Source organism: Ambystoma mexicanum, chromosome 1q, assembly GCF_040938575.1.
Source record: "Ambystoma mexicanum isolate Mex_15411 chromosome 1q, UKY_AmexF1_1, whole genome shotgun sequence".
Lineage (NCBI taxonomy): Eukaryota > Metazoa > Chordata > Amphibia > Caudata > Ambystomatidae > Ambystoma > Ambystoma mexicanum.
In genome coordinates this window covers 801,346,634-801,373,129 of record NC_090922.1, presented here as the reverse complement: position 1 = coordinate 801,373,129, position 26,496 = coordinate 801,346,634, and the positions used below count along the sequence as shown (strand labels likewise).

General features: G+C 48.0%; 1 protein-coding gene across 6 annotated transcripts in view; it reads left to right on the top strand.

Moving 5' to 3' along the window:
• The window catches only part of SMG7 (SMG7 nonsense mediated mRNA decay factor), a 1,316,737-nt gene that overhangs the window by 949,930 nt on the left and 340,311 nt on the right, over positions 1 to 26,496 (top strand). For all 6 annotated transcript variants that reach the window (XM_069641403.1, XM_069641402.1, XM_069641401.1 and 3 more), the window contains exon 16: positions 12,659 to 13,026. In XM_069641403.1, coding sequence (XP_069497504.1) covers positions 12,659 to 13,026 — 368 coding nt within the window. The remainder of the gene's footprint in view (positions 1 to 12,658; positions 13,027 to 26,496) is intronic.

Genomic DNA, 26,496 nt, shown 5'->3' with positions numbered 1-26,496 from the left:
TAATGGGGTCGTATTACGACAGTCATGGCTTAAGTGTACCTACTTCAGGCCAGAGGTACAATACAAAGTTTTAGATATGTCCTTTGAGGGGGACCTTCTTTTCGGTGAGAAGGTGGACGAGGCCCTAAAGGGAATGAAAGAGGACTCGGACACGGCACGTTCATTGGGGGCCCTCCAGAGTGGCCGAAGCTACAAGTCTTTCCGTCCCTTTAGAGGGGCTTCAGGTAATTCCAGATTCTCTGCGTCCGGAGACAGATCCTTTGGCAGATCGGCTTACCCGTCCCAGGGATACAGACGTGCTTCCCAAACCGCAAACCGACGCGTAACTTCCAGACGTCCAGGAAAAGACCATCATATCTGTTGTCGTCGAGAGACGAGCAAAATAAAGATCAGCAGTGACATACAACACACCGATCTGGGGGGAAGAGTGTCAGCATATGTCGACGAATGGGAACGAATAACGACGGATCAATGGGTGCTGGACACTATAAGAAACGGACACTCTCTACAATTCAAACACAGGCCTCCGCACATTCCACCTGCGTTCACCGCTCATTCCCATCTGAAGATACTGCAACAAGAGGTAACACTCATGTTAGCAAAGGGCGTGATAGAATAGTTCCAACATCACAGAGAGGTCCAACATCATCAAGGAGCCTACTCAAGATATTTCGTCATAAAAAAGCCAAACGGCAAACGGCGTCCCATTTTAGACTTACGCGATCTCAACAAGTCTTGAAAGAGCCTAAAATTCAAGATGCTCACTCTGCAGGAAGTGATCCGCGCCGTTCAAGAGGGGGATTTTCTAGCGTCCCTGGATTTACCGGACACGTACTTCCATATTCCAATGTGTCGGAAACACAGGAAATTCCTGAGATTTGTAATAGGGCGGACTCGCTACCAGTTCACGGTTCTTCCCTTTGGGCTCAAGACCTCCCCCAGAACGTTCACGAAATGCCTGGCTCCAGTAGCGGCCTGGCTAAGGAAGCAAGGCCACCATGTATACCCATACCTAGACGACTGGCTGGTAAGGGGATCCTCCCCAGCGTCGACCAACACAAGTTTACAAGCCACCATGCTGCTTCTACAACAGCTGGGATTCGCCATAAACTTCGAAAAATCCTCTCTGCGGCCATCGAACGCTGGTATTCCTTGGGGCACAGTTCGAGACCCAGTTAGGGCTAGTGAAACCTTCTCTCGACAGAACCTCAAGACTCAATCAGCAAGCGAGCCGACTACGGCGAAACACCAGGCTCTCAGTGAGAAAATACGTTTCGGTCCTAGGGGCCATGGCATCCTGCATCCATCTGGTGGAAAACTGTCGCCTATTCATGAGGCCATTCCAGAAATTCCTCGCGGACCGATGGACGCAGGCTCAAGGGTCATGGTCAGACAAGATAACCATCGACGACGACAAGCTGCTTCGGACCCTTCAGTGGTGGCAGAGTTTCCACAATCTGAACAACGGTGTACCCCTACAGGAACCGGAGTTTCAGCGAACCATATTCACGGATGCGTCCCTAACCGGATGGGGAGCTCACATGGGTGCTCTCCAAACGCAAGGTCGCTGGTCTCCAACGGAGTCACTCCTACACATAAACGTGTTAGAGCTCAGAGCAGTACGATGGGCCTTGAAGGCATTCATACCACACATCAAGGGTTCGCAAGTACGAGTACTGACCGACAATACAACGGCCATGTTTTATCTGAGGAAACAAGGAGGGACGCGATCAAGAACTCTTTCCATAGGAGCCCAGAAAACATGGCATTGGGCATTAAAGCACGACATTTCTATCGTGGCTCACCGCCTCCAAGGAGTGAGGAACTCCCAAGCAGACTCCCTCAGCAGAAGCATGGCCCAGATACACGAGTGGGAAATGGACACAGTTCACCTGATGAAAGTGTTCGAGAAATGGGGTCACCCCCCCCCCCCCTGGACGCCTTCGCGACCAACGACAACAAGAAATGCGAGCAATTCGCAAGCAGATGGCCTCAAGAGGGTTCCATGGGGGAGGCATTCGCCTTCCCATGGACGGACATGTTCCTTTATGCCTTTCCCCCGTTCCCCCTCATACGGAGGGCAATACAGTGGATACGCAGATGCAATTGCCGGGTAATTCTAGTGGCACCATACTGGCCAAGGCAACCGTGGTTTCCCCGACCTGCTTCACCTGTCGCTGGAACATCCCATAGCGTTTCCGAGAGTCCCGAACCTACTATCCCGGGACAAAGGCACGGTGTGGCATCACGACCCGGACAGTCTCAACCTTACAGCCTGGCTCCTGACTTTTCGGAGTTCGGTGCTTTAGACGTTTCGGAGGATTGTCAAAAAATTCTGCAGGCGGCTTGAGCCCCTTCTACAAACAGATCTTACTCCTATAAGTGGCGGAGGTTCTGTGAATGGTGTAGAGGACAACAAGGCCTTCAACCGTTGTTGGTGACGCCGGAACAAGTTCTACCTTACCTGCTCCTCTTGGCGGAGAGGGGGTTATCCTTCACATCGATAAAGGTGCACCTGGCGGCCATTTCAAGGTTCACGAGGAAGAGGCAGTCGTCTCCTCTATTTAGCGACAGACTTGTGAAACACTTCATGAGGGGTTTATTTCGAGTTTTTCCCCCGGTAAAACGTTTCCCCCCAACTTGGAGTCTCAACACAGTGTTGGCAGGCTTAATGAAACCGCCTTTTGAGCCTATGGCCACGTCCGACATAAAATTCATTTCGTGGAAGTTGGCATTCTTGATTGCTATCACATCAGCTAGGAGAATCTCGGAACTGCAAGCGCTGGTCGTAGACCCGCCATACCTAAGATTCTTTAAGGACAAAGTGGTCCTGGCAACTAATCCTACGTTCGCCCCAAAAGTTCCGACAGTGTATCACAAACACTTGTCCATTGTTCTCCCTACTTTCTTCGCCACACCATCGACAGCAGAAAGAGCTCTTCATACCCTGGACGTTAAGAGGGCTCTGAAATTTTACCTACATCGTACACAGGAACTCAGGTCTACTCGACAACTGTTCATCGCATATGGTCCGTCGACGAGAGGAAAAGCAATCTCTAAACAGGGATTGGCTCGATGGGTCTCATCGTCGATTGCGTTTTGTCACTCCAAGGCCGGAAGGCCACTGCAAGGACATCCTAGAGCCCATTCTACAAGATCAATGTCCTCCTCAGCAGCTTTATGGGCAGGAATTCCGCTGACGGACATATGCCAAGCTGCGGCATGGTCAGTGCCCCACACGTTTACCCGCCACTACTGCCTTGCCAGGCAGCATGCGGACCAGGTGCAGATGGGAAGAGCTGTCCTGCGCCATCTGTTTCAGTAAGGAAAGCTCCACGCTGTGGAGAATCTGTTTTCTACCTTTTTGATGACAGTATACTTTATGTGGGTAAGGTTATATGAGTTAACTTATTCCTACTGTACATATGCATTGTGTAGTATGGTGAGGGTATATTACATTACATTCTCACCGCCGTCTCAAGTGTTACTGCTATACAATCTATTCTAGGCATGTGAATCCATGAAAGATCCAATGCTGGAGAAGGGAATAGTTTCTTACCTGTAACTCCATTTCTCCAGCATTGGTATCTTTCATGGATTCACGTGCGCCCGCCAACCTCCCCGGAATGCAATGTATTTGATTGATAAGTTTAACCCTTCCTACTTTGGAGGGGCCGAAATCTGAAGGGGAGCCGCGGGGGCGAGCCTCTTATACTGGGACGGCCTACGGAGCATGCGTAGGCGGGTCCTAAAAGGATGTAGATAGGACACAAGTGTCAGAAGTTTTCCTATAGGAAAAGGCTACATATATGTGTACCGAGGGGTCCCAGTCTGACGACTGGGAATATTCTAAGCATGTGAATCCATGAAAGATACCAATGCTGGAGAAATGGAGTTACAGGTAAGAAACTATTCCCTTATTACACATGTCACTGGTATGTTAATAGACAGAGAAGACAAGGGATGTATGAAGGGGAGGATATAAAGGGTAAAGAATATGCACAGAGAAAAAGAAAAAAAAGAAAAACATAATCAATGAGAATCATGATATGTCTGAACGTTATTGCTTGAACGTTTTGCGCTTTTATTTCTAAGCTATTCCCATTTTCTGTCACTTGTATTACCAAAGACTGACTTAAATGTCATGAACTGCTAATCTCATATTCATATGCACTTCCTTTACAACTTATCCATTTTAATTTTACGTGATATTGTCTATATTACTCCAGTATAGTTGTATAAGTGTCTCAAAGCACACTGGGTACCAATAATATATGCCAAAACTAGATATGGACACAAAACCTTCGAACACCATTTTCTCTTAGGTGATGATGTTACCTGTTAGCATGATGCAACGTGATATTTTGCCATCTGTTCTAGATGTATTAATCGGGTTAAATCCCTAAAAAGGAGAAGATTCTTATTATTCACTTAATTTTATTAGTATTTCCTTTGTTCTTGCCTAATGTTGATTGCTAAGTAGCATTTGTGTTATTTATTTTATGTTAATTGTTATGCATGAATGATTGCAATGATAGAGTACTTTTTCCTTTTTACTCAAAGCCCGGTACTCTTGCTGCATAATGGCATGCTTTTAGAGAGTTTCTATCACACATTGCTTAAGGCTAACTAATCTTGTGAGGCCCAAACGCTTACTCGCATTTCTCATATCATCCGCGTGCAATGCAGAAAAGCCGTGTGCTACGGCCGTGTCCTACGGCATGCGCGCGTGTTCTAAATATTAGGTGTGTAACCCATAAGTAAGGAAAACAGGCTTATCGTATAGTTTAGGGCGTCTGAGGAATAGTTGAAACCTATAACCACATTCGGGATAAGTTAAATCTGTAGAACACAAACCAGGGAAAGCAAAACTCAAGGCAGACTTGGTTTAGACAGGCTATACAGCATCTCAGGGGAAGCAAGACCCAGGTGGTGAACGTACACACTAATATTATGAAAGAAATGGTTAAGTCAACAGCAATGCTTTTGGGAAGTGGCACAACAAATTAACAGTTGAGTAAAACAACCTTACGGATACTTTTCAACTTTTCAGAATGGCACAACGCACATTCAAGGTAAGTAAGAACTCTTGTAACTGTTCACTCTCAGCGTTCGTTACCAACAAACTCTTTCATACGTAACTTTTAAACACTTGTTAAACTTTTCAAGGCAGAATCCTTTTCTTATCCAGTCCTTTCGTAGCTTATTACATGAGCTCTCTGAGGCAGAAAAGGGACCATAGTTATCTAGGTACTAGCTGTAGGCAGGGTGAGACAGGGTTCAGTTGCAGGCAAAGTTAGAAACTGTTCAAACAAGTAACTAGTTCACTTTATAGTTACTTAGGGTCCAAGGACTTCTGAGATGGCACCCTGGGTGAACTGGATAAGATGGCTCCCAATTGCAGAAAACACCCCAAAAGCTTTACATAAATCAACAGGTTTATGGTAAGTAAATACCCCAGCCAACACCGTACTTCGGCACAGAACAAAGGTTGCAAAAGGAAGACTTCAGGATCTGCAGCCAAAAACCTGGTTGATGGATTCCTTTGTCATGAAGGCGTAAGACCGGAGTTTGGAAGAGATAGTGCAGCAGGGATCAACAGAGAGGGCCCCAGGCAAGAGTTATTCTGTGACGGGATGCGGCTCTGGGGCTTGGTATCCTTTTAAGGTGCCAGAAGAAGACTGAATATTGCTGGTCTGATTCTTGTCTGTTTCAAGGTCCAGCACTCTGATTGGACTTTACAGATTCGATTCACGACTCTGGAGGTCCAGCAGGATGCCAGCAAAGTTTCAGCTTGATTCAAAAGACTGTACACTGCACACTGGCTTGAGGTCCCTTTTGGGGTATTGCATCCACGCAAGGTCACAGCACAATGTGGGATGGCTCAAAATGCAGGTCTTATTTAGTCTAGTGGATCTTACCTGGCTCTGGGTCGCAGTAGTTTTCAGGGTCAACAGGTTGCTTGTAAGGAGTGGTAACAGCAGGCTCTGGTTACACAACAGGCTATCCGGTTGCTGGAAATCGTTTCAGTCGCATTTTCTTCAAATAAATCTTTGAATTCAAATCCAGTGGTCGACTACCTCTTCAGCTGCCATGGTCTGGGTTTTATGCAGGAACCCAGCCAATCAGATGTGCAACATTCAAACTTGGGTGTTTGGCAGTCCTTTCAGGACAGCCAGCCTCCCAGTTTGAACTGGGTTCTCGTAAGCGGGCTGGAAGACAAAGGGCTGCAGAGTTTTGGACTCCTCCCTCGGTTCCTGCCTTCACAGACACTCTGTCTTGACAGAGGTCTTCCGCCAAAGATTGAAATCACACCAAGGACTTTACCAGCCTGGTGGGCAGGGAAAGATCCGAGAAGGGACAGGAAGCACACAAATGGCAAAATAAAAAGACTTGCCAATTTGGTAAAATGGGCACCCATGGGTGCCTTTACTGCAGCTGTGAAAACAGCTTGCGGTAAAGGTGCACCCAATTTGTAAAAAGGTTCACCGCCATCAGCCATTTATTGAGCAAGGTTGCAGAGGACCGCCCCACTGCCCTTGTTCACTATAATGCCACTTAATGGGGTATTTGGACAAACTTTACAGCCCTGCAAACCTTTCGTACGGCCGAAATTCGTACAAATCTCCCATTGGGTTATTTCCGGTCTTTTTGGGCAGTTCTTCGCCCCAGCACTCAACATAAGGTGGGGTGTGCTAGTTCCGCCTAACACAATGTAGAAGGGGTACAAATATCCTTTCTACCCTTTGAAACTGTAGTTCTCAAAAGGCTAGCCAGAGAAAGTAAGGGGAGCCCCACAGGGCAACCCTGCAACAATAAAAAGGTATATACCAAATGTCGTAGGATACAAATAAAAGGACACTTTGGGGAGTCTTAAACATGACGCCCATAAAAAGAGTAAAAGGATCTGTGCGTGTTGAAAAAGTTTGCCACTGACTGAAGTTTACAGACAAATCTACCAGTCCAGCAAAAAGTTCTTGGGTTCTCACAAGTGAGGTAGATTTAGCACTAGAGTTAAATTCTTACCCTTCGCTAGGTAATGACCATTGGGGTTTGAAACCCTTTGCCTTCAACACTATGGACTGTAATTAGAATGATAGCATGTTCTCTCCAATAAGAGTAAGAAGGTGTTGGTTGTGTTGGTGCAGCATGTGTTTGTGTAGCTGACACGTGTATCGACCCTCAAGGGTAAAAACAATTTACAGTAAGTTTTGCCCTGTAGCAGTTTATATTCAATAGATATGCCCAACGCAATGTGATCATGGTTGGCAGGTAGAGTAAAATTCATTTTTTGTTCAGACCATCATGAGTGGCATGAGTGGAACAATTTCAGTTAATATGACGATATTTCATGACTATTATCACAATCATTCAATTGAAATTATACATTTACATGAGGCATTAGTATTGAGAAGGGAGAATGGAGAGAAAAGGGGAGAGAATTAGTTTTGGTGTACGGCCCCCTGATTGGTGGCACACAGGTGGTCTCATAGTAAACATGGAGGGGTGAGCTTACCAATGAGCAGTGTGAAATGTCTGGTTGGTCCTTGGCTGCGGGTCACTGTCCTTGGTGGTCCGGAAGACTGGCAGAGGCTAGATTAGTTCACAAGTGGCTAATCCACAAAATCTGCATAGCAGGATTGGCCTGAGTGTGAAAGGTAGAAACCATGTTAGGCACCCATTTGGGGGGCTGGGTACTGGGGCGGGGGAGGGTTGGATTTGCTCATGGTTGGTGTGGTGAGGGGGACATGGGTGGTGCGTGGGGATAACTGTAGTACTAGTGGGGGTCTGGCTCGATGCAGCTGGTCCCAGAAAAACTGTTGGTCAACATGGCTGTTTGTTGTCCTGATTCGGATACCGGTGGCCGTGACGTGTGCCGGTGATGGTCATCTGTGCAGGCAAAAAATTGGAGTGCAGCAGTGTTTATAAGTGGTGTTTGGCGTGGGAATTAGGCAGAGGGCCAGGTAGCTGATTCACGATCATGCAGACAGTGGTTAGAATACCCGTTAACTGCCACCAGGACTATGTTGGTTCATCCTAGTGCTTGCGGCTTGTCAGATCTATGTTAAGTGAACGGAGATGCCATAGTGTCAGTGCATATGGTGTGAGGTCTAGATTCTGCATGCCAGGTGCAGTAAGTTGGGCAGGGGCCCGTGTACTTGATCGAATTTGAAGTGGCGTAGCGAGGCATAAGTGTCATTGGTAGACAACTGGGAGGCTGGAAGCGGCATCCACTGCAAATTGCCCAGCTTGGTAGGTCAGCATGTCGTGAGTGAACTTTGTACGGCTCGGTGATAGTGTATCACAGTGTCCAAGGTTATGGGCAGAGCGAGTTGTGAAAATGGGGTGGGGGTGAATGCACTGGGTGTCGAGCTGGCTCGGTTCGGTGATGGGCGTCTGAGATCTAATTAAGTGATGGGGAGCAGTAACAAGGGCTGAAACAAACCGGAGTGAGGGAAGTAGCAAGCTTACCTGATGAGCTTGGTGGGACGCGATCACTCTGCCTGGCGGCTGCACTGGATGCAGTGTCAGCTGACATTTTGGATGTGGTTATTTAAGGTGCCAGAACTTTCTACGTGAATTGTAGAGGAACGGAGGTGATTCGAATTGTGTAATGACTGGCTGGGTCACGTTGCCCGGATTGCCCTTGGGCAGTGAGGTCCCTCCCATGTGGGCGAGTGGTGTGTTCATTCATGCCTGCTGATGTCTATTGAGCAGCATGTAAAATAAGCAAACAGGGATGGGTTCCAGTAGACCAATAAGACCTATGATCCTGCTCACACAGGGTAAGCTGGTGGGCCATTAGTAGGAGGGTGGAAGAGGCAGTTGCTCGGGATAGCCTTGTAGGCTGGTGGTGGCCCTGATGTGTCCTCCCACTAGGGAGTGTGCTATATTCTATTCCTGGGGGCGAGTTAGGTCTAAGAGGCAGAGGCTGATGTAGGACCAAAGCGTCGCTCTAACATGACACCCAGAGCATACATGTATGTAGGAAGTGTGCATCCATGCGAGGAGATGGGAGATATTCACAAGTTGAATATAAGTAGTCATTCATGTGAAGATACAAGACGGAATTCACAGGAAAACATTGAATTCATGTTCCTTATTTTGTCCAGTTGTCACTAATCTGTGTCTGCAGATTAGTCTTGCTGCATGCTGTCAGAGGTGAAGTTCCCTGGCCCCACGGCTACAAAACAAAAGAACACGAGACCTTGAAGACTTTGGGTCAAATTACAAATAAACCCTATGTTCAAGGAGGGGTGTTTAATACCAGGTTCGTCAAAGTTAAAATGTTCTCACCATCCTCTGTCAGTAACCAAGTAAACCTAACACTAAAACAGGCTGATGATGGACTTTAAAGTTGGTCAGTTCCTCAACCAGTAGAATGACTCCCTTCTGCTATTTTTCCTTCTCCAGTCTTCCAATAGAAATTATTTGATAATTTTCCACAACAACAGGACTTCCCCCCTGGTCTGAAGCCAAGGGTTTACAAGGTCCTGGCAGTCAGGGTTTGGGTCATCCTCCTCCCTGTGGTACGCTTCTCATGGCCAAACTTCCTCTTTTCAAACTGCCCAACAAAGGTTTTAGGCCAGGCAAGTGTAGGCGCAGAAGTGCAGCTACTAGAGGCTCCACTTCCCCCTCCAGCAAATTACATAACAGTACAAATCCCCTAACTTCAGACCAGTGGGTGTCAGTGGCCATGGGATATTCTATTGAATTCCTGAAACACCTTGCCACCATCCGCTGGGAGTAAGAAGGATGACTTGGAAGCATCACCTGATTATACGAACAGAAATGTTAATTCTACTACAAAACAGAGCGATGGAGCTGGTTCCACTTCTAGGGGTGAACCAAGGTATTTATTCAATATACTTCCCAGTCCCCAAATCTATTTAAGCATATGCCCAGTCTTAGACCTGCATCCTGCAAACACATATATCAAACTGCAAAACTTCAGGATGACAATGCTGCTGGAAGTTATTTCACTTCTAAAGCAAGGGGATTACGTGGCAACATTGGACATGAAAGATGCATACTTTCATATTTCAATGTCGCCAGCGCACCGAAAATACCTAAGGTTCAAGATGGGAGATACCCACTACCATTTCAAGATACTTCGCTTCAGCATATCCTCAGCGCCAAGTGCATTTATATTTACAAAGGTGCTCAGTGGTGGCAGCCCATCTGCGCAGAAAGTCCATTCCATTGTACCCTTATTTAGATGACTGGCTAATAGCTGTGTCAACAGAACACTCAAACCATCAATCTTCTACTTGAGTTGGGGTTCTCAATCCATGAGAAAAAAATCAAACCTCGTTCAAAGTCTGGTAAAAAAAACAATTTTTTGGAGCGCTAATTGAACAGAAGACACCCTACTCTTCCTCCTCCAACGAGAGGGTCCAAAACATGCACTTTCAAGTTCCACGATATCTAGCCTCTCAGATGACCGTGCAAAGGTTAATTATGGCTTCTTGCATTTATCTAGTGCCACATGCTAGATTGCGCATGTGTCCAATGCAAGAGTGACTAGCGAAACAATGGTCTCAGACAAGCAGTCTGTGAGGTGATCTAGTGGTGGTTTTGCATCCCCCTTGTTCATCATTGCAGTGGTGGACAAAAGAAAACCTTTTGAAGGGCAAATTATTCACCACCCCTGCAGTCGAAGCCACTCTAACAGATTGCACTTTTGGGGTGGAAAGCTCACTTTCTCAATCACACCGCACACAGGGTGTGGACACAAGCGTTCACAAACGAGCATATCAACCTTCTGGAATTACTAGCAATGTTTAAAGCTTTACAAGCTTTTCAAAACCAGCTTGCTTTTCTCATTGCTATCACTTCAATTAGGAGGGTCATAGAACTGTAAGCTCCCAGTTCAAGATCTGTTTATTTTTCACACAGACAAAGTTTTGTTACGTACATATCCACGTTTCTCTCCTAAATGTATTGCAAATTTACATGGCGATCCATCAAACCTCCTTTCAAAATCCTCAGTATCCAGCAGAAAGAACCCTCCATATACAACATTGATAGGGCATTGATGTTCTACCTAGACAAAACCAAACCATTGAGGAAAACCGAGCAATTCTTTGTTTCCCTTGCCACAGGAAGAGAATGGGGATCATGTCGCCAAGTCGGCTATTTCAAAATGAATTGTCAAATGCATCCAAATCTGTTTTTCAATGTCCAAGCCTGTGGATGCTTTTTGCAAACTGCTACTTAGAGTTCAATTCACACCTTCACACAGCATTACTGCTTAGATGCACATTCAAGGTATGACTCACAGGTAGGACAGGTGGTGTTAAGACATCTTTTTGCCACTGTACCTTCCAACAACCCACCACCTTCTTCAGGTACTGCTCGCTAGTCTATGCAATGCATGTGATTCTAAGCAGATCCACAAAGAATCAGCAGGCATACATTACTTACCGTAATCGTATTTCTGATGCTTGCATCGGCTTGGATTCACATGCACCCACCCTCCCCTATTGGAGTTGATGGTACATAGACATCTTATATCTTTCATCTTTCCTTACCATTCTGTACTCACACATACACTTCATGCTCCCTCATGTCAGAAACAAAATAATCTGAGGGACCTCGAAGCATGAATTACCATGGGTACAGTACATGTCACACTAGGGATAGTATTACAAACACGCTCAGTCGACATCCTTTTTCGAACTTCGAAAACAAGCTTTGCAATACTCTGCACCTACAACTAGATGTCAGCCTTTGCAAAGCATATGAATCTAAGCAGATACAAGCATCAGAAGTATGATTATGTATCACCACACATATATATATATATATGTGTGTGTGTGTGTGTGGCTTTTGAGTGCAATACTTGCACGTGATTTGTTTGCTGTGTGTTTAGAAAGGCCTAATGTTTTTTTTCATACATTTACTGAGTAACTTGTAGCGCTTGACCACTCGCATGGTTTTCCTGAGACTAAGCCTGGACTGCTCCTTACACTCTACCTTGTGATTGTGTTTTGGCTAACCTCTTGAGTGTATTCCCTGTTTACCATGCATAGGGTGTCCTCCTAAAGTCCTCCCCCCAGGGGCTGGTTTTAGATTCATTGTAACAGCCTATACAAATATAACTGTTATTTCTAGATGTTGCTTAACTTGTAGAAGTTCTCTGTGTGCTTAAAAGAATCCTTTGCTACTCTCCCTCTACGTCTAAGCCTTACTGCTCAGGCACACTTCCTTCATCAAGTTTGGCTCGGCGTTTGTGTCTTTCCCTGTTGGCTAGAACTGGCTTGCCTCTTGAATCTGTCAACAGGTGATTCTGAAAATCCATATCAACATGCCTTTTAAGTCATTCTCTTAATCTGTAAATTTGTCTACCCAACTTAACTGGTAGGAGTGCGCCTTAATTGCAAGACTATAAGTAAACCAATGAATGCCTGAAAATTGCTTGTTTGCCTGGGGTTGGAAGGTAATTTGTCCTTAAATAGAGGGTTCTGCGTTTTTTCTCGTAAACATTGCCTGCTTGCCATGCCACTGCCTAGCTTTCAACAGGTTGTCCTTCCATCATGTGGGCTTTGTGTACCCACCATAAGAGTTCAGAATAGGATACCAATCTACAGGTATTCTATTTGCGTCATCACTAAATTGACATGACCTATTCATTGTGTTTCTTTTGCTTCATCAGGTTTTCCTCCTCCTGCATACGTTATACCGCCACCTGTAGCATTCTCCATGAATTCCAGCTACAACTTTCCAGCAGGAGTCTCCGTCCCAACCTCCTACATGCAGCAGTCGCCTCACTCTCCAGTAGGGAATCAAGGACAAGGTGGAAAACCATCCCATATTCCTTACAGCCAGCAGAGGCCCTCTGGACCTGGTGTGATGAATCAAGGACCTCAACAATCGCAGCAGCCCCAGTCAGTCTCCCCAGCTCAACAGACTTCACAGGTTTCAAACCAGCTAAAGCTCCACACTGTGGCCCAGCAGCAATCCCCCACCAAGCAAGGGCAGTCTCTGGGGAAGAGTCCACCACATCACACTGCCCTCCAGCAGGTAAGTTCGACAGTGATCAGATTCTTACTGTTTTTAAAGTTGCCGGTACATTGTCTGTATCTCTTCAAATTAAACCCATCTGATACCTAGTGACTACCCCATGAGAGATGTTTTTATATGCCATTCATAATGAAAAGAGTCTGTGAGAATGGTCAGACAAGAAGGTGACTTTTTAAACCAAACAAAAGCAGGAGAAATATACAAAATATCTTCAGATGGTGCACACAACTAGTTTCAACTAAGCTAATACAGTATTAAGAGTGCATGCCTACATGCATAACTGGTACATCCTCGGAGTGTTCCTTGGATTCTGCCTTGGTTAGATCTCCTGTGAGCACTTTTGCTAGTTCGACCTCTTATTACATTTACCTTTTCAAAAATGTGTCCTCCTTTTTCCAAATCTAAGGAGCCCTGATGCAAGACACAGATTCTTCTTTGCTTTCTTTGTGTGCATCCTACAATGCTGTTGGCTCCTACTTTCCACTTAGCATTGACTTAGTCTGTCCAAATCTGCATTGAAGTATTTTCTACATCCTTTAGATTACATTTCTTCCTTGAATTTGGACAATTGGTTCATTTTCAGTGGATCTCTTCATGTATTTTTCTGCACTTGTGTAGCAGACAACAGTGTTAAGGTGACGGAAGTTAAGTTAAAAAAAACGAATTCATTTATACAATTAAGTGTCTGCCTGCTTAAGTCTATGGCTTATGAAAAACGAGTTTTCCCTTTAACAATATGGCTATACACACATTTTAAATGTATGTCCAATTTGCTCTTTTAGTTAGCATTGTTGCATGTTTTTAAGAAAGGCCAGGTATATCCTGTGCAATGATTTGGTGACATGAACTTCATTTCACAATAGTTACATTTTTCCCAACACTTTCAAACTTTGATTAGCGACAGAATTATTGAATTTGCATATCTATACATATAAAGCAACAGAAAAGGGTATTGTGTGCAGTTTAACTTTCTGTTTCTTATTTTAAGCATAAACTGGAGCAATAAGTTTGCTTTTTCCTTTTCATCTATTTTCTCATTTTATTCACTGATTAAGATGTCTCTGTAGAAACGTGTTAAACCTTTCTGCTTATTTTTCTGCTCATGTGCTGCTTGTACTCAATAAGATCCACTGCATGGGAACTAATATTAAGCAGTAAATGTCATTTAAAGAAACTTTAACTTTTACTTTGAAGATAAGAAATAAAAGAATTTCGGAGCCCTTGAAGTAAAAATAACTGCTGCTTTTTAAGATGGATTTATCAAATCTTGCCTGGTGGACAGGTTTTAGGAAGCCACCCTAATTATAGTTAACTGGTAACTGAGAGGTTTGCCAAAACCCAATTGAGGTACGTGGCTGAGGGTGGTCGGTCATTTTTTCGAAAAAATGTCGAATGACAATTTTTTCGAAAAAAAATGCCAAAAATGTCGAATTCCGTTTTTTGTAATTATATATTTATTTTGGGGTTCGGGATAAAAAAATGGGTAAAACAAAAAAAAAATTAAAAAGGGGGGGTTGGGGGAACCCCCCATTTCGAAAATAAATGCATTAAAAATAAATGAGACATTTTTTTGGGACATTTTTTTTTCGGAAAAATGACTTTCGACATTATTGGTTTCTACATTGACTATAAACCGTGGCTGAGCATTCAAGGCTTATTCTCAGCAGTGTGTGTGTGCGGTCAGGGGCCCTCAGAGTCCACACAGTATGGCACACAATTGAATTTGGACATTAAGTATAAAAGTTATTTATTATAGGCCTTCTGAACAAACTGAAAAATTAATCTAACAGGTAGTATCGCACAATACTCTGTAATACATACAATTGTCACAGTTCAAATATTCATTAAAGTGAATTATTCATCAAGCAGGTAAGTGGATTAAATGCAATAAATGATGGACTCGGGTTGTGATGTAATTTCCTAACTTAAACAGCCCACACGCTAAAAAGAATAGGGCCTTGTGCCCAAAAGTCACAGGCGCCACAATGTTTCGCCCATGAAGGGAGTCTGTACATGTAAGTTACAGTTCACTTGTTTTGTTAATAGTGCAATCAACTCCTTCAACCATTTTTTTAAATAACTTTATTTATTAATTGAAGGCATACAAGATCAATGCAATGGTACATTACCCGAAGATGGGTCCTTATTGTCTGGCAAGATGTTGTGCATCACCTGCACTCTTGCTCTTCAGGGTGACAGTCGTTTGCAAGCCCTCAAGTGTTTTCTGGTTTACTCCTGTCCCCTCCCCATCACCCCCCCTCTATACCTCCAACCTTCAAAAACAAACTTTTGGGATGTAGAGATCCAACTGAGTGAAGTCTTTCGTAGGCAATTGAGTCTTGGTTGTTAAAGTAGAGGTTCATATAACGTGCATGTTCCTTTAGTAGGCATGGCTTGAAATATTGGGCTTCTGTCCTTCACTAGGTCATGAAAGGGTGACCATATAGATAGGGTCCTTGGGTATTTTCCGGAATTGACGGCGCATATCTTCTCCACGGCCATTACATTCCAGATCTTGACCCACCACCAGGCAGTCTGTGTACCTTACTCGTTCTTCCAGTTCTGTGCTAGGGACATTCTCGCTGCAGATGGGTGATTAAGGAGGCTTTAGGCCCTGACATTGCGTATATCCCTTCTATGGGCACTCCCAGCAGAATTGTTTTTGGAGACCTTGGTAGTTCCACCCCTGTAATGCTTTTATGTGGCCTAATATTTCTTTCCAGAACGTGTTCGCTTTGGGGCACGTCCACCACATGTGAAATAGGTTGCCTCTCTCTCCGCATTTCCCCCAGCAATTGGGTGAGTAGGACTTGTTGATTTTGTGTATCCGGTGGGGGGGGCCAAATACCATCTGAGGCATAATTTATATGGCGATTCTTTAAACGTGGTGCATCTAGAGGTACCATGTGCTCTGCCCAGATTTGATTCCATTCTTGCTCGGTTATGGGTTTGTCCAAATACTTTTCACCAGCTCACTTTAAATGGGAGCACATCTTCCAGTTGTTCATTGGTGAGTAATCTGTAAAGTCTGGTCACTCCCTTTGACGTCCGACCCTCCGGTAGGGTCAGTTCCAGGCCTGATGGTGTCCTTGTGCCCGCCTGCTTCACTGTTTGGCGAGTTATCCAATGTCTAATCTGTGTGTATCTATATCGTCCTTTTTTTTCTAGGCCGAATTTCTGCTGGCATTCTGTGAAGAGCAGTGGGGTGCCATTATTATAGAAGTCTTGCAGAGTCAGTGTGTCGGCTCCTGCCCATCCTTCCCAGAACTTCTTTTGGAGGCCCGGTGAGAAGTCTGGATTGTGCATAAGTGGAGTGTTGGGGCCTAGCCCTCGTGAGATTCCCTTCCTTTTCCAGGCTTTTCCCCAGTTGAGCAGGCTTATTAAAGCTTTTAGAGGGGTGGACGTGGCCGCTTGCTCAATTTGACACCAGCCTTTGTGATTTTCGGGGTTTGCCCACCTTAAGAAAGGGGCTAGCTGCGCTGCCAGTATATATCCGTTCACGTCCGGTACTCCTAGGTCTCTGAGAAGTGGTGGGCGCGTCATAATGCGCTTCTGGATCCTTGGTTTCTTTCCTTGCCAAATGAACTTGGATGGCTCACACCACGTAGAGGAGTTGGGGGTGGGGGGGGCATGTTGCAGGGGAGGATAGTCATTTTTACTGCTGTGATTCGGGCGTACCACAACAGTTCTTGGGTTTCCCATTTGAGCACATCTTCCTGCAACTGTGACCATAGGGGGGTTATGTTAATTTTGTATAGTTTGTTTGGACTGCTCATTAGGCGGATCCCCAGATACTCCAATGAGTCTTTCACCCAGGGCACTGGGAAGTTCTTCTCCAGTTTCTTAATCACTTCCCTCTTCTCCGTGATATTCATTGCCTTAGATTTGGAGACGTTAATGGCAAACCCGGAGACCTCTCGGAATTCCTGTAGTTGTGACATTGCTCGGGGCATCGTTACTTCCGGGTCTCTCATGAAGAGCATAATGTCGGCATATAGCGCGATTTTATGGGTTGTCTGGCCGAACTTCATTCCCCTGATTTCCGCATCCTGGCTGAACCGTGGGGCACATGGTTCCATTGCCATCGCAAATATCTGTGGGGAGAGCGGGCATCCTTGTTGCGTACCTCTGCGAACTTTGACATACTCCGAGCTTTGACCATTGAGCTTAAAGCTTGTTGACAGGATTTGGTAATTTGCTAGCGCAATATTTGTAAATTCCGGTCCACAACAGAAGCCTTCCAACACCATTTTCAGGTAACGCCAATCCATACTGTCGAATGCTCGTCTTGCGGCCACCGCAATTGCTTGTTATGTTCGTCTCCCTGCGTCTATTACATCTATTGCTCTTCTCACATTGTCCTGAGTGTGTCGGCCTGTGATAAAACCTGCTTGATCGTCATGAATTATGCTCGGGAGAAACTTAATCATTCTTGTTGCCAAGATTTTTGTGTATAATTCCGCGTGGGTGTTTAGCAATGCGATAGTCCAGTAGCTGATCTCCTGTGCTGTGATCGGGCTTCCTATATTTAACCTTTAATGTTCCGCGATTTGTTGCAGGGGAGTTGAGCGGATATAGGAGAGTTGTTGCTCCGGATCCAGGTACTCTACACACAGGAGGTCTTCATGGAATTTCATCCTTATTTTTTCTTGTTCCGCTGTGTGGTGATTGCCGTACTTGTCGTGCAGTTGTGTGATGTAGTTTTGGGCCTTTTGTTTTCTCAGTTTAGCGGCCAGCAAAATAGGACTGTTTTGCGTTTAATAGTGTCTGGGCCAATCGCTTGGCCATGTGGTTCTCGAGCTGATTTCGGATCTTCCTGAGTTCTCGCAGGGACCTCCTTGTTTGCTGGGCCTTATGTGGGCTTTAGCTTTCTTCACCTCTTTTTCTGGCTGTTGCCTTACGAAGGCTCTGTTCCTGTAATATGTTGCAACTTGAGATATAAACTCCTCTCTAATCACCGCCTTCCCTGTAACCAACCCATTCCCCCCCTCCCCTCAGCTCACTTCCCCGTTAGTTTTCTTTGAAGTTGATGGTGCTTTTCATGGGGACCCATAAAGCTATGTCTTCCAGGAGGAGTTCATTTAGTTTCCAGGGTGGCTTTTGCTTCTGCGCTCCTGCGCCCCATTCCACCCCCACCATAACTGGAGCGTGGTCTGAACAATATTCTACCCCTATTTCTACCATCGTTATCTGGGGGATTGGCGTAGCCGATACCTGGATCATATCTATCCTGGAATAGCCTAGGTGAAGAGCCGAGTAAGGGTGTACCCTGATTCCCTCATGGAAGAATCGCCAGGTCTCCATGACCCCCAACTCTCAAGTGGCGCCCTAGTGCCCGCCTATTCTTTTGGTCCACCGCTGTGGGGGGAAGAGTTTTATCTAACACTGGGTCCATAACGCAATTAAAGTCCCTGCCTATTATCAATTGGCCCTCGCACCAGCTGGTCCAGTATGTCTGAGATTAACACTTCCTGCCGTTTGTTGGTGGCATAAATGGCTAGAATTGTGTACACACAGCCCTTTATCATCCCTTTGACCCCGAGGTATCTTCCCCCGCTGTCCCTACGGAGTTGAAGTTTTTTTAAATTCTAGGTGTCTCCCTACCAGGATAGCTACTCCACTCTTTTTCCCCCCACTAGAAGCATAAAATTGCAGAGGGAAGGTGCGATGGGCTATCCTCTTCTCTTTCGGGGGGAGGTGGGTCTCCTGTAGGATCCCAACTGACACCTTCATAGCCCTTAAACTTTCCAGTAGAACTCTGCGCTTTGTCGGAGAGTTCAGCCCCTGTGCATTCAGGGAAATTACGTTAGATTCCGCCATCCTTTATCTGTGAAGGGATGCCTCCCATTTAGTCCATGCCTGGGTTGCCTTAATGTCACCCTCGCCTACTTTATGCTGTTTTATTCTACTCTGACTCTTTCGGTAGCAGTTTGTCCCGCCCTTCCCTTCCCTACTCCCTCTGCCCCACTCCCTTCCCTTGTGGCCCCTGTGACCGTGATATCCCAGATTCCCCCTTTGGCAAACTGGGGCTTAGGGTCACTGTATAGGGCATTACTCCCGAGAAGTCTCAGAGAATCTTGACTCGGGTTGGATTCCAAGATTCCTGCAGGCCTGTAAATGTGTATGTTTTCCCTTTGGGGGGATGTTGCAGGCTTCCTCTGCAGGATTCCAGAGTGTGTCCTGGGCAATCCTCGTTGAGCTTCCTGTCGTGGTGGAGTATTAGTTGGCACTCTAAGGTGTGGTTCTCTCCTGGGTCTGCTCCTACGTGTTGTGGACCATTCCCATGGGTTGGCCCCAGTGGGCTATATGTTATGGACCCAGCCATTTTCTTCTCGATTTTGGTCCCCCTCCACTACCAACAACGAGAGGCTCTCATCACACTTGCTATTTTTTCTGTCTTCCATCCCAACTAAATGTTAGCCAAAACGGGTACGACCAGCTGTAGGGAATTTGTTTGTCTCGCAGAGCCCTCATCACTGGACGCATTAAGCGCCGCTTTTGTGGGGTGGAGAGCGCCTGATCCTGGAACAGCTTGATCGTGCTCCCGTTGATTGGCAGATCGGTGGTAGATCTGGCTTCTTTCATAATCTTTTCCTTTATGGCATAGAATGTTAGTGCCACCAGGACATCTCTGGTGCGAGCCCCTGGTTCTGTTCTTCGGGGTCTGACGCGGTGGATCCTGTCGAACCCTATTTCCGGCATGGTGTCAAGTAGCAAGTTGCTAAAGGTCTGCTGCAGTGTGTCACGTAGATCCCTGCCCGGGACCGACTCGCATAGGCCCTTAATTCGAATGTTGGATCGTTGGGATCTATTTTCAAGGTTCTCTGCTTGTAGTTAGAGATTATCTGTGGCTACTGCTAATTGGTCCTGCAACTGGCTGGTTTGTTTGGATTCTTCCGATAAGTTGGAGAGGCCACTTTCCATTGTATCCACTCTCTCTCCCAACTCATTGATCTCTTTCCAAACTTATTGTGAGGTTTTTAGGTTGTCCCGTAGCTGACCAATTTGGGTCTGGAAAGTATTTTGTCATTCTAGTCTCCTTGCCTTTCAGGCATGCCAGCAGGTCCTCCCTGTCTCAGTCCATTGCGCTTGGGGATGTATCTGGCATTGTCTCCGTAGAGTATTGTGGTGGCAGAAGTTTGTGTCTTGTGGTTGTTGTTGACCCCAGCACCTGGCCAGTTGGTTTTCTTGGTTTTTGGGGATCCTTTCACTTTTGGAGGTGCGCTTTTCGTCCTGGCGCCAGGCATCTAGACCGATTGCTGGTATCTTTCCTATCTTGTGCTCTCCGCTGGGTCTGTGCTGTCGCTGCGACAGCCAGAAGGAGAGTTGACAGTTTGTAGAGCCAAGCGTCGTTGGCTCGCCCTCGGGGATCCAACAGTACTTTCCCGCCGGTGGGACTGTAAAGGGGGCGAGGTGTGGCCGCCCTTCTCACCTATGTTCAGCTATGGCACCCCACAACTTTTAATTTTAGGGCTTATGATTAGTATGTTGCTGCTGGGTAGTTGTCCCCTATTCCACTGGGGCCCGACTTGCTCCAAGGAGATGTCTGCAGAGCTTCCGACCCACTCCTCTCCACCTGCCCAGGGGCGGTTCCAACTGACAGCCTGGTGTTGGTGCTCCCATTAATGGTTGTGTATTTTGAGGGAAAGGAGGGGCGAGATTCCTACCTTACAGCCCTGGTGTCTGTAGCTCCTGCTGGCACTGTGCTCTCCGGCTGGGCTCGTGTCTACAGCTTCAGCTACAAGGCCCCGCCGCGCCTGCACCGCTCCGTCCCTCTTGTTATGGGGCTGTCCTCGCACCTGATGTTCAGCTTCCCCGATGTGATGGACCTTCTGTCTGCTGACTGCATGGGCCATCACCCGCTGGTTCCTGGTCACCTCTGCTTATCCGGCGGAGGGACTGCAGGGCCTGTAGTCTGTCTCCAGCCCCTCCACCAGCTTCTGCGGGGCAGCTTCAGGCACGCACCGACAGAGGAGTTCCCCAGCTTCTCCTCTGCCACGACTGCCGACCTGCTTAAATTGCTCCAACGGTCTTGTTGTTATGGGGCTGCCCCCGCTCCTGTTCTGCCTCCCTGATGTAAAGGGCCCTCTGTCTGCTATCTTCCCGTCCTCCGCCTGGGGGTGGGAGGGTGGTGTTCACCTGGTCTCCGCGGGTTTCACGGGCCTTCCCCCACCGGGTCCTGGGCACCTCCACTGGGTACCTCAGCTTATCCGGTGGAAGGTCCGCCGGGCTCGCTGTCTATCCCCGGCCCCTCTATCAGCTTCTGCGGGGCAACTTCAGCCACACCCCGACAGAGGGGTTCCTCTGCTACGGCCGCTGACCTGCTTCACCTTTGCAGCAAGTTCTTCCTCAGGCTTTGCGGGGCTCTCCAGGGCTCCCCGATCCTTGCAGGGGCGTTGTGCCAACCCCCGGGGAGCCATCGCCTCAGGTGCCTCCACCGATCCGCCAAATGGGGAGTGCTCCGGAAGCCCCCGGATCGCCAGAGGGGCTCCCAGGGGTTGGGGGGGCGGTTATTTTGTTCCTCGTGTGTCTGAGGGAGGTTCACTAGCTCTTCGCTGGAGAGGCCTCCACAGCAGGGCCCTTCACTTGCCCATCCCCCTCCGTCCTTCCACGTCGGGACTCCCGCCCGATCTGCACTGTTGGTGGATTGCAGTATGTCGGAGCTCTTCCACTTCTTTATTGGGGACACTCGCCAGTCTGCACCTGTAGTCACTGCAAATTCGTTTTTGCCTGCTTTTTCCAGCACATTTTCACATGCTTTAGACTCCTTTCTGATCCTGCTAATGCGGAGCTCGGAGACCTACGTCTTCACCTGCAGGAGGCCATCTTGGAATCAACTCTTCGACAATTTTACTAAAGGTAAGTAAATGTGTTCGTATATTTCAGGTTAGTTTAACCAGATTTGACTACCAAAAGGTGAGTGGAAGGGCATGCAGGAGACACAGGGACTTGTTCCCGATATCATGTACAGGACAAAGGGGCCCAGATACCCACAGCGTTTACTTTCTGACTCTGGTATTCCCAGATGCTGTTGTGGATCATCTGGGGGTTCCAGGGTGATGCCCAGGAGTTGCTGGTTCAAGGTTTCATCTGCTTAGGTGCAGCTGCAACCTCTGACAATGAAGAAATGCAAAAAACACTGATGCAGACCTCCTCAGTACACTTCTCAGGTTTGAGAAAGAAGAGTTCCTGTTACGTTCTCTGCAACTACGCGACGACTGGTGTCCTTCCAATCGCTGGTAAAACAAGTTGCTCAAGAACAGGATCCCTTGATGTTGGGGTGCTACAATTCGGGGAGAATGCGACTTGTGGCTTGAGCTGATGACCACTGAAGTTCCAGCTTGAACGTGGAACAGCGATGCTTCTGGCAAGGTAGCGTGTGAGTGACCTAGTCAGTCCACTGGCGCAGTATACGGATACTTCTGAAGGCTCTAAAGGGCAAGATCTTCGAGAAGGCTTAGACTAGTTGGTCCCACTAGTCCAAGGCTGAAGCACCACTCAAGGTCTTTGGAGATCAGATAGTCACACAGGGCTGGATGCAGGAAGGTATGCTGAGCCACTCCAAGAGTCCCCTTCGGATCTTCAGCAGGCTGTGCTTCCAAGAGGGATTCTTGGCTCCTACGATGATATAATGAAAGAGGGTGTGACTACTGATAAAACCTCTTCTCCAGCTTGGGGTCTGGCATGGATTCACCTGCTCATGAATATTCCCCCGTTGTTAGGCTGGGAAGCCTCTGTAAAAAAAAAAAAAAAAAAAAAAAAAAACTGTTTCACGTTCACTTAAAAATTGTCTCACTCTTACGTCCCGTCCCCTTTCCTCTAACTGTATGGGTGTCCCTTGCGAGGGACGGGAGACAGAACCTTTTTCACCAGAAAAATCTTCCCCTTTAAATTTAGAGGGGTGCGGCCCTGGGAGCATGCGCCCTCTGGACTGCGCCCACCGGCGCCACTCCTCAGTGCCCTTTTACACATGGACTGGAACAGGCCGAATTCACCAGTGCTCCTGGGTTTGGCTTCGGCCATGTAATGCCACGCGCTCTTCCCCGGATATTCTTCTATCTTTGTCTTTTTCTTTTCAATTGGGTACTTGGTCCTCCAACGCCACGCTCCTCCCTGGCGTATGTTGACTTCAGCGGGTGTCCAGCCTGTGAGGGGCTCATCCCTGCTTCCGACCCCCATGCCCTTTGCCTCGGCTGCCTTGGCCTCGACCACGGCTGCAAAGGTTGTTTCCGCATGCGACGCACTGACTACGTGCACTAAAGAACAGGATACCTAGGTGGAGGGAGCTCTTCCAGAAGTCATCGCCGGAGGACCTAAAGAACTTTGTCAACCATCGCTCGAGGCCGAAGGTAATGCCTCTATTCAACAACGCACCCCCCCAGAGGCGACTCCTTCCCAAGGAAGCACCCGACTGGGAGGAAGCCTTTGTGCGGGAGTCCCACATCAAGTGGCTGGAATTGAAGGCCTCTTATAAAGACCAAGACAGTTGTTCTCCAGACCTACACCTCCACCAGCATGTACTATGCCTACATGCAGGGGGCGTACACCAGTTCCCCTCCACTGTGCACCCTAGCAGTCAGCAGGTGGGAATGGGCACTGGAGAACATCTACCTCACTGCCGTCCATCACCCAGGGACAACAGGAAATGCCAGCAGTTCGCCTCCTGGCAGGGGCAGGGTTTCGTCTCACTGGGCAACGCATTCCAGATACAGTGGAACGACATGACGGCCTGCGCCTTCCTGCACACACCCCTATTCCACAGGGTGATCTGTAGGATAAAGGAACTGTCCCACCTCAGCATCATTGTGATAGCTCCCTGGTGGCCGGCGACAGTGGTTCTCTGAGCTGCTCAGCCTAGCCGAAAGGCCTCCCATTCACCTACTGCTGGGCCCAGCTCACCTCCCGACCCAGCAGGGTAGCAGGGCACTCCACCCCGTGCCTCACTAGCCCTTATAGCGTGGTTCCTGAGCAGGTCATGCCGAAGCATCGGTGCCCATCTCAGGCTAACCTAGAAATCATCCAGGGTGCTAGAAGCAAGGCTACTAGGAGCCAGTATAAGAGTAAATGGTCTAGATTCTGCCATTGGGTCGACTCTAGGGAGATCGACCCTCTTAAGTGCACCTTGGGCGACGTGCTCTCCTTCTTGGCACAGCTTGCCCACTCCGGAGTACAGGTGGACACATGGCGCACCTATCTGGCAGCCATAGGTGCTTATAGGAATTCGGATGAGGGCCTCTCCTCCTATAACCCGGTGGTCAAGCAACGTCTGGCGGGCCTCCACAGGCTCTATCTGCCTATAAAGAAACCACACCCTGTGTGGGACCTCACTGTAGTGTTGGGTGCCTTGGCGCACAAACCGTTCAAACCAATGGCATCTGCGGACATCAGTCTGGTCACCATAAGGGATCTATGTGATCACTGTGACCACACACAATTACGACGGCCGAAAATGCTGACTTTTTTGGAAAAATGTAATTAGACCCCCTTTACACCACAGATATATGCGGGGGAGAGACCCCAAACGGCCCCCCCCATTACTATAATAGCTTGAAAGAAGACCGGCGGCTGGTGACCCATCCTAGATCTCTCTTGCCTCAACACATACATAAAATCCCAGAAATTCCAGATGGTCACCCTTCAGCACGTGCTGGGACAGCTGGAAGAAGGGAACTTCCTGTTGTTGCTGGACCTGGAGGATGCCTACTTCCACATCCCCATCGAAAGTTTCTGTGCTTCGTGGTTCAAGGATGGCACTACCAGTTCAAGGCCCTCCCCTTCGGTCTGAAGTCAGCCCCAAGGGTCTTCACCAAGTGCCTGGCACCGATGGCGGTGCGACGGCGCCTGCAGGGGATCCACGTCTACCCCTACCTGGACGATTGGCTCATCCGAGCGAAGTCAAAGGAACTTGCCGTCGGACACACGAGGACAGTCTGCCTACTCACGGAACTGGGGTACTCTACAAACTATGCAAAGTCTTGCTTGGAGCCATCTTGGGACGCCCAGTTCCTGGGAGCCAGGCTCAAGATGGTGGCGTGCCTAGCTGCACCGTTGAGGACAGGATAAAGGCCATCCTGGGCAAGGTACAGCGGCTGACCATGAAAGTTGCCAGGGTAAGGTCCATCAAGTCCCTGCTCGGCAGGATGCCGTCATGCATCTACCTCGTTCAGCTGTGCAGGTTGCGGCCGCTGCAGGAGTTCTTCGCTGCCGTTGGATGAAGGTGATGGGAAGCTTCGAGGACAAGATCGCCCTCAACGGAACCTTCCGTCGGGCGATTCTATGGTGGGTGGTCCGCACAAATCTAGCGGCGGGCAAGGACTTCCAGACCCCAGCGGATCAGGAGACGGTGACAATGTACGCCTCCCTGGAGGGATGGGGTGCACACAACAGAAATCTCCACGCAAGAGGCCTTTGGCTCCCGGAGGAGAAGTCATTGCACATCAACGTCCTGGAGCTCTAGGGCGTGTTCTGGGCCCTCAAGTCATTCCTTCCGTCCCTGAGGGGGAAGGTGGTGCGGGTCTTCACCGACAATTTTCTACATTTGGAAGCAGGGGGGCTGCAGATCCCCCTGCTCTCTCCAAGCAAGCGCAGGACCTATGGCACTGGGTCATCGCCCAAAGGATGTTCCTGGTACCCTTTCATCTGGCAGGAGTGAAGAACACTGTCGCCGACTCACTCAGCAGGGAGCTGCGCTCTTGCCATGAGTGGGAATTTAGTCAGGATCAGGTGGAACTACTGTTTCGACGATGGGGCATTCCCCTGATCGATCCATTTGTGACAACGATGAACACCAAGTGCCGGAGGTTCGCCAGCCGGTTTCCCCAGCCGGCGAGCATGGGGGATGCAGTCTCTTTCCCCTGGGACGGCCTGTTTCTCTATGCATTCCCACCGTTGCCATTGCTCCTACGACTCATCGGTCAACTCAGATGGTCCAGGTGCAAGATGATCCTCGTCGCAAAGGCGTGGCTGAGGCAGATATGGTACCTGGACATTCTGGACATGTCAGCATCCCCTCCAGTCAAGCTTCCGGCGGACGCAGATCTTCTCGTCAGGGAAGGAGGCGTGATCCTGCACCATGACCCGTCGTCGCTGAACCTGCAGGCCTAGCTCCTGCAGCGCTAGAGTTTTGAGGATATGAGATCGCGGCAGACTGCAAGGAGGTGCTTGCCAAGGCCAGGGCTCCTTCGACTCCAAGTGCTACAGACATAAATGGAAGAGGTTCACCGTCTGGTGCCGTGCACAGAAGATAAACCCTCTACGGATAACGGCCTCTCGTGCTGCAGTACTTGCTGTCGCTGGCCAAGGTGGGGCTGGTGCATGCCTCTATCAAGATCCATCTGGTGGCTATCTCCTGCTACACCAGAACTCCTGGACGATTGTCGCTGTGATCGCATCGCCTGGTTAAGGAGTTCATGAAAGGACTTTTCCGCTCGTTCCCGCCGGTGAAGGCTCTGGCCCCGGCGTGGGAGCTCA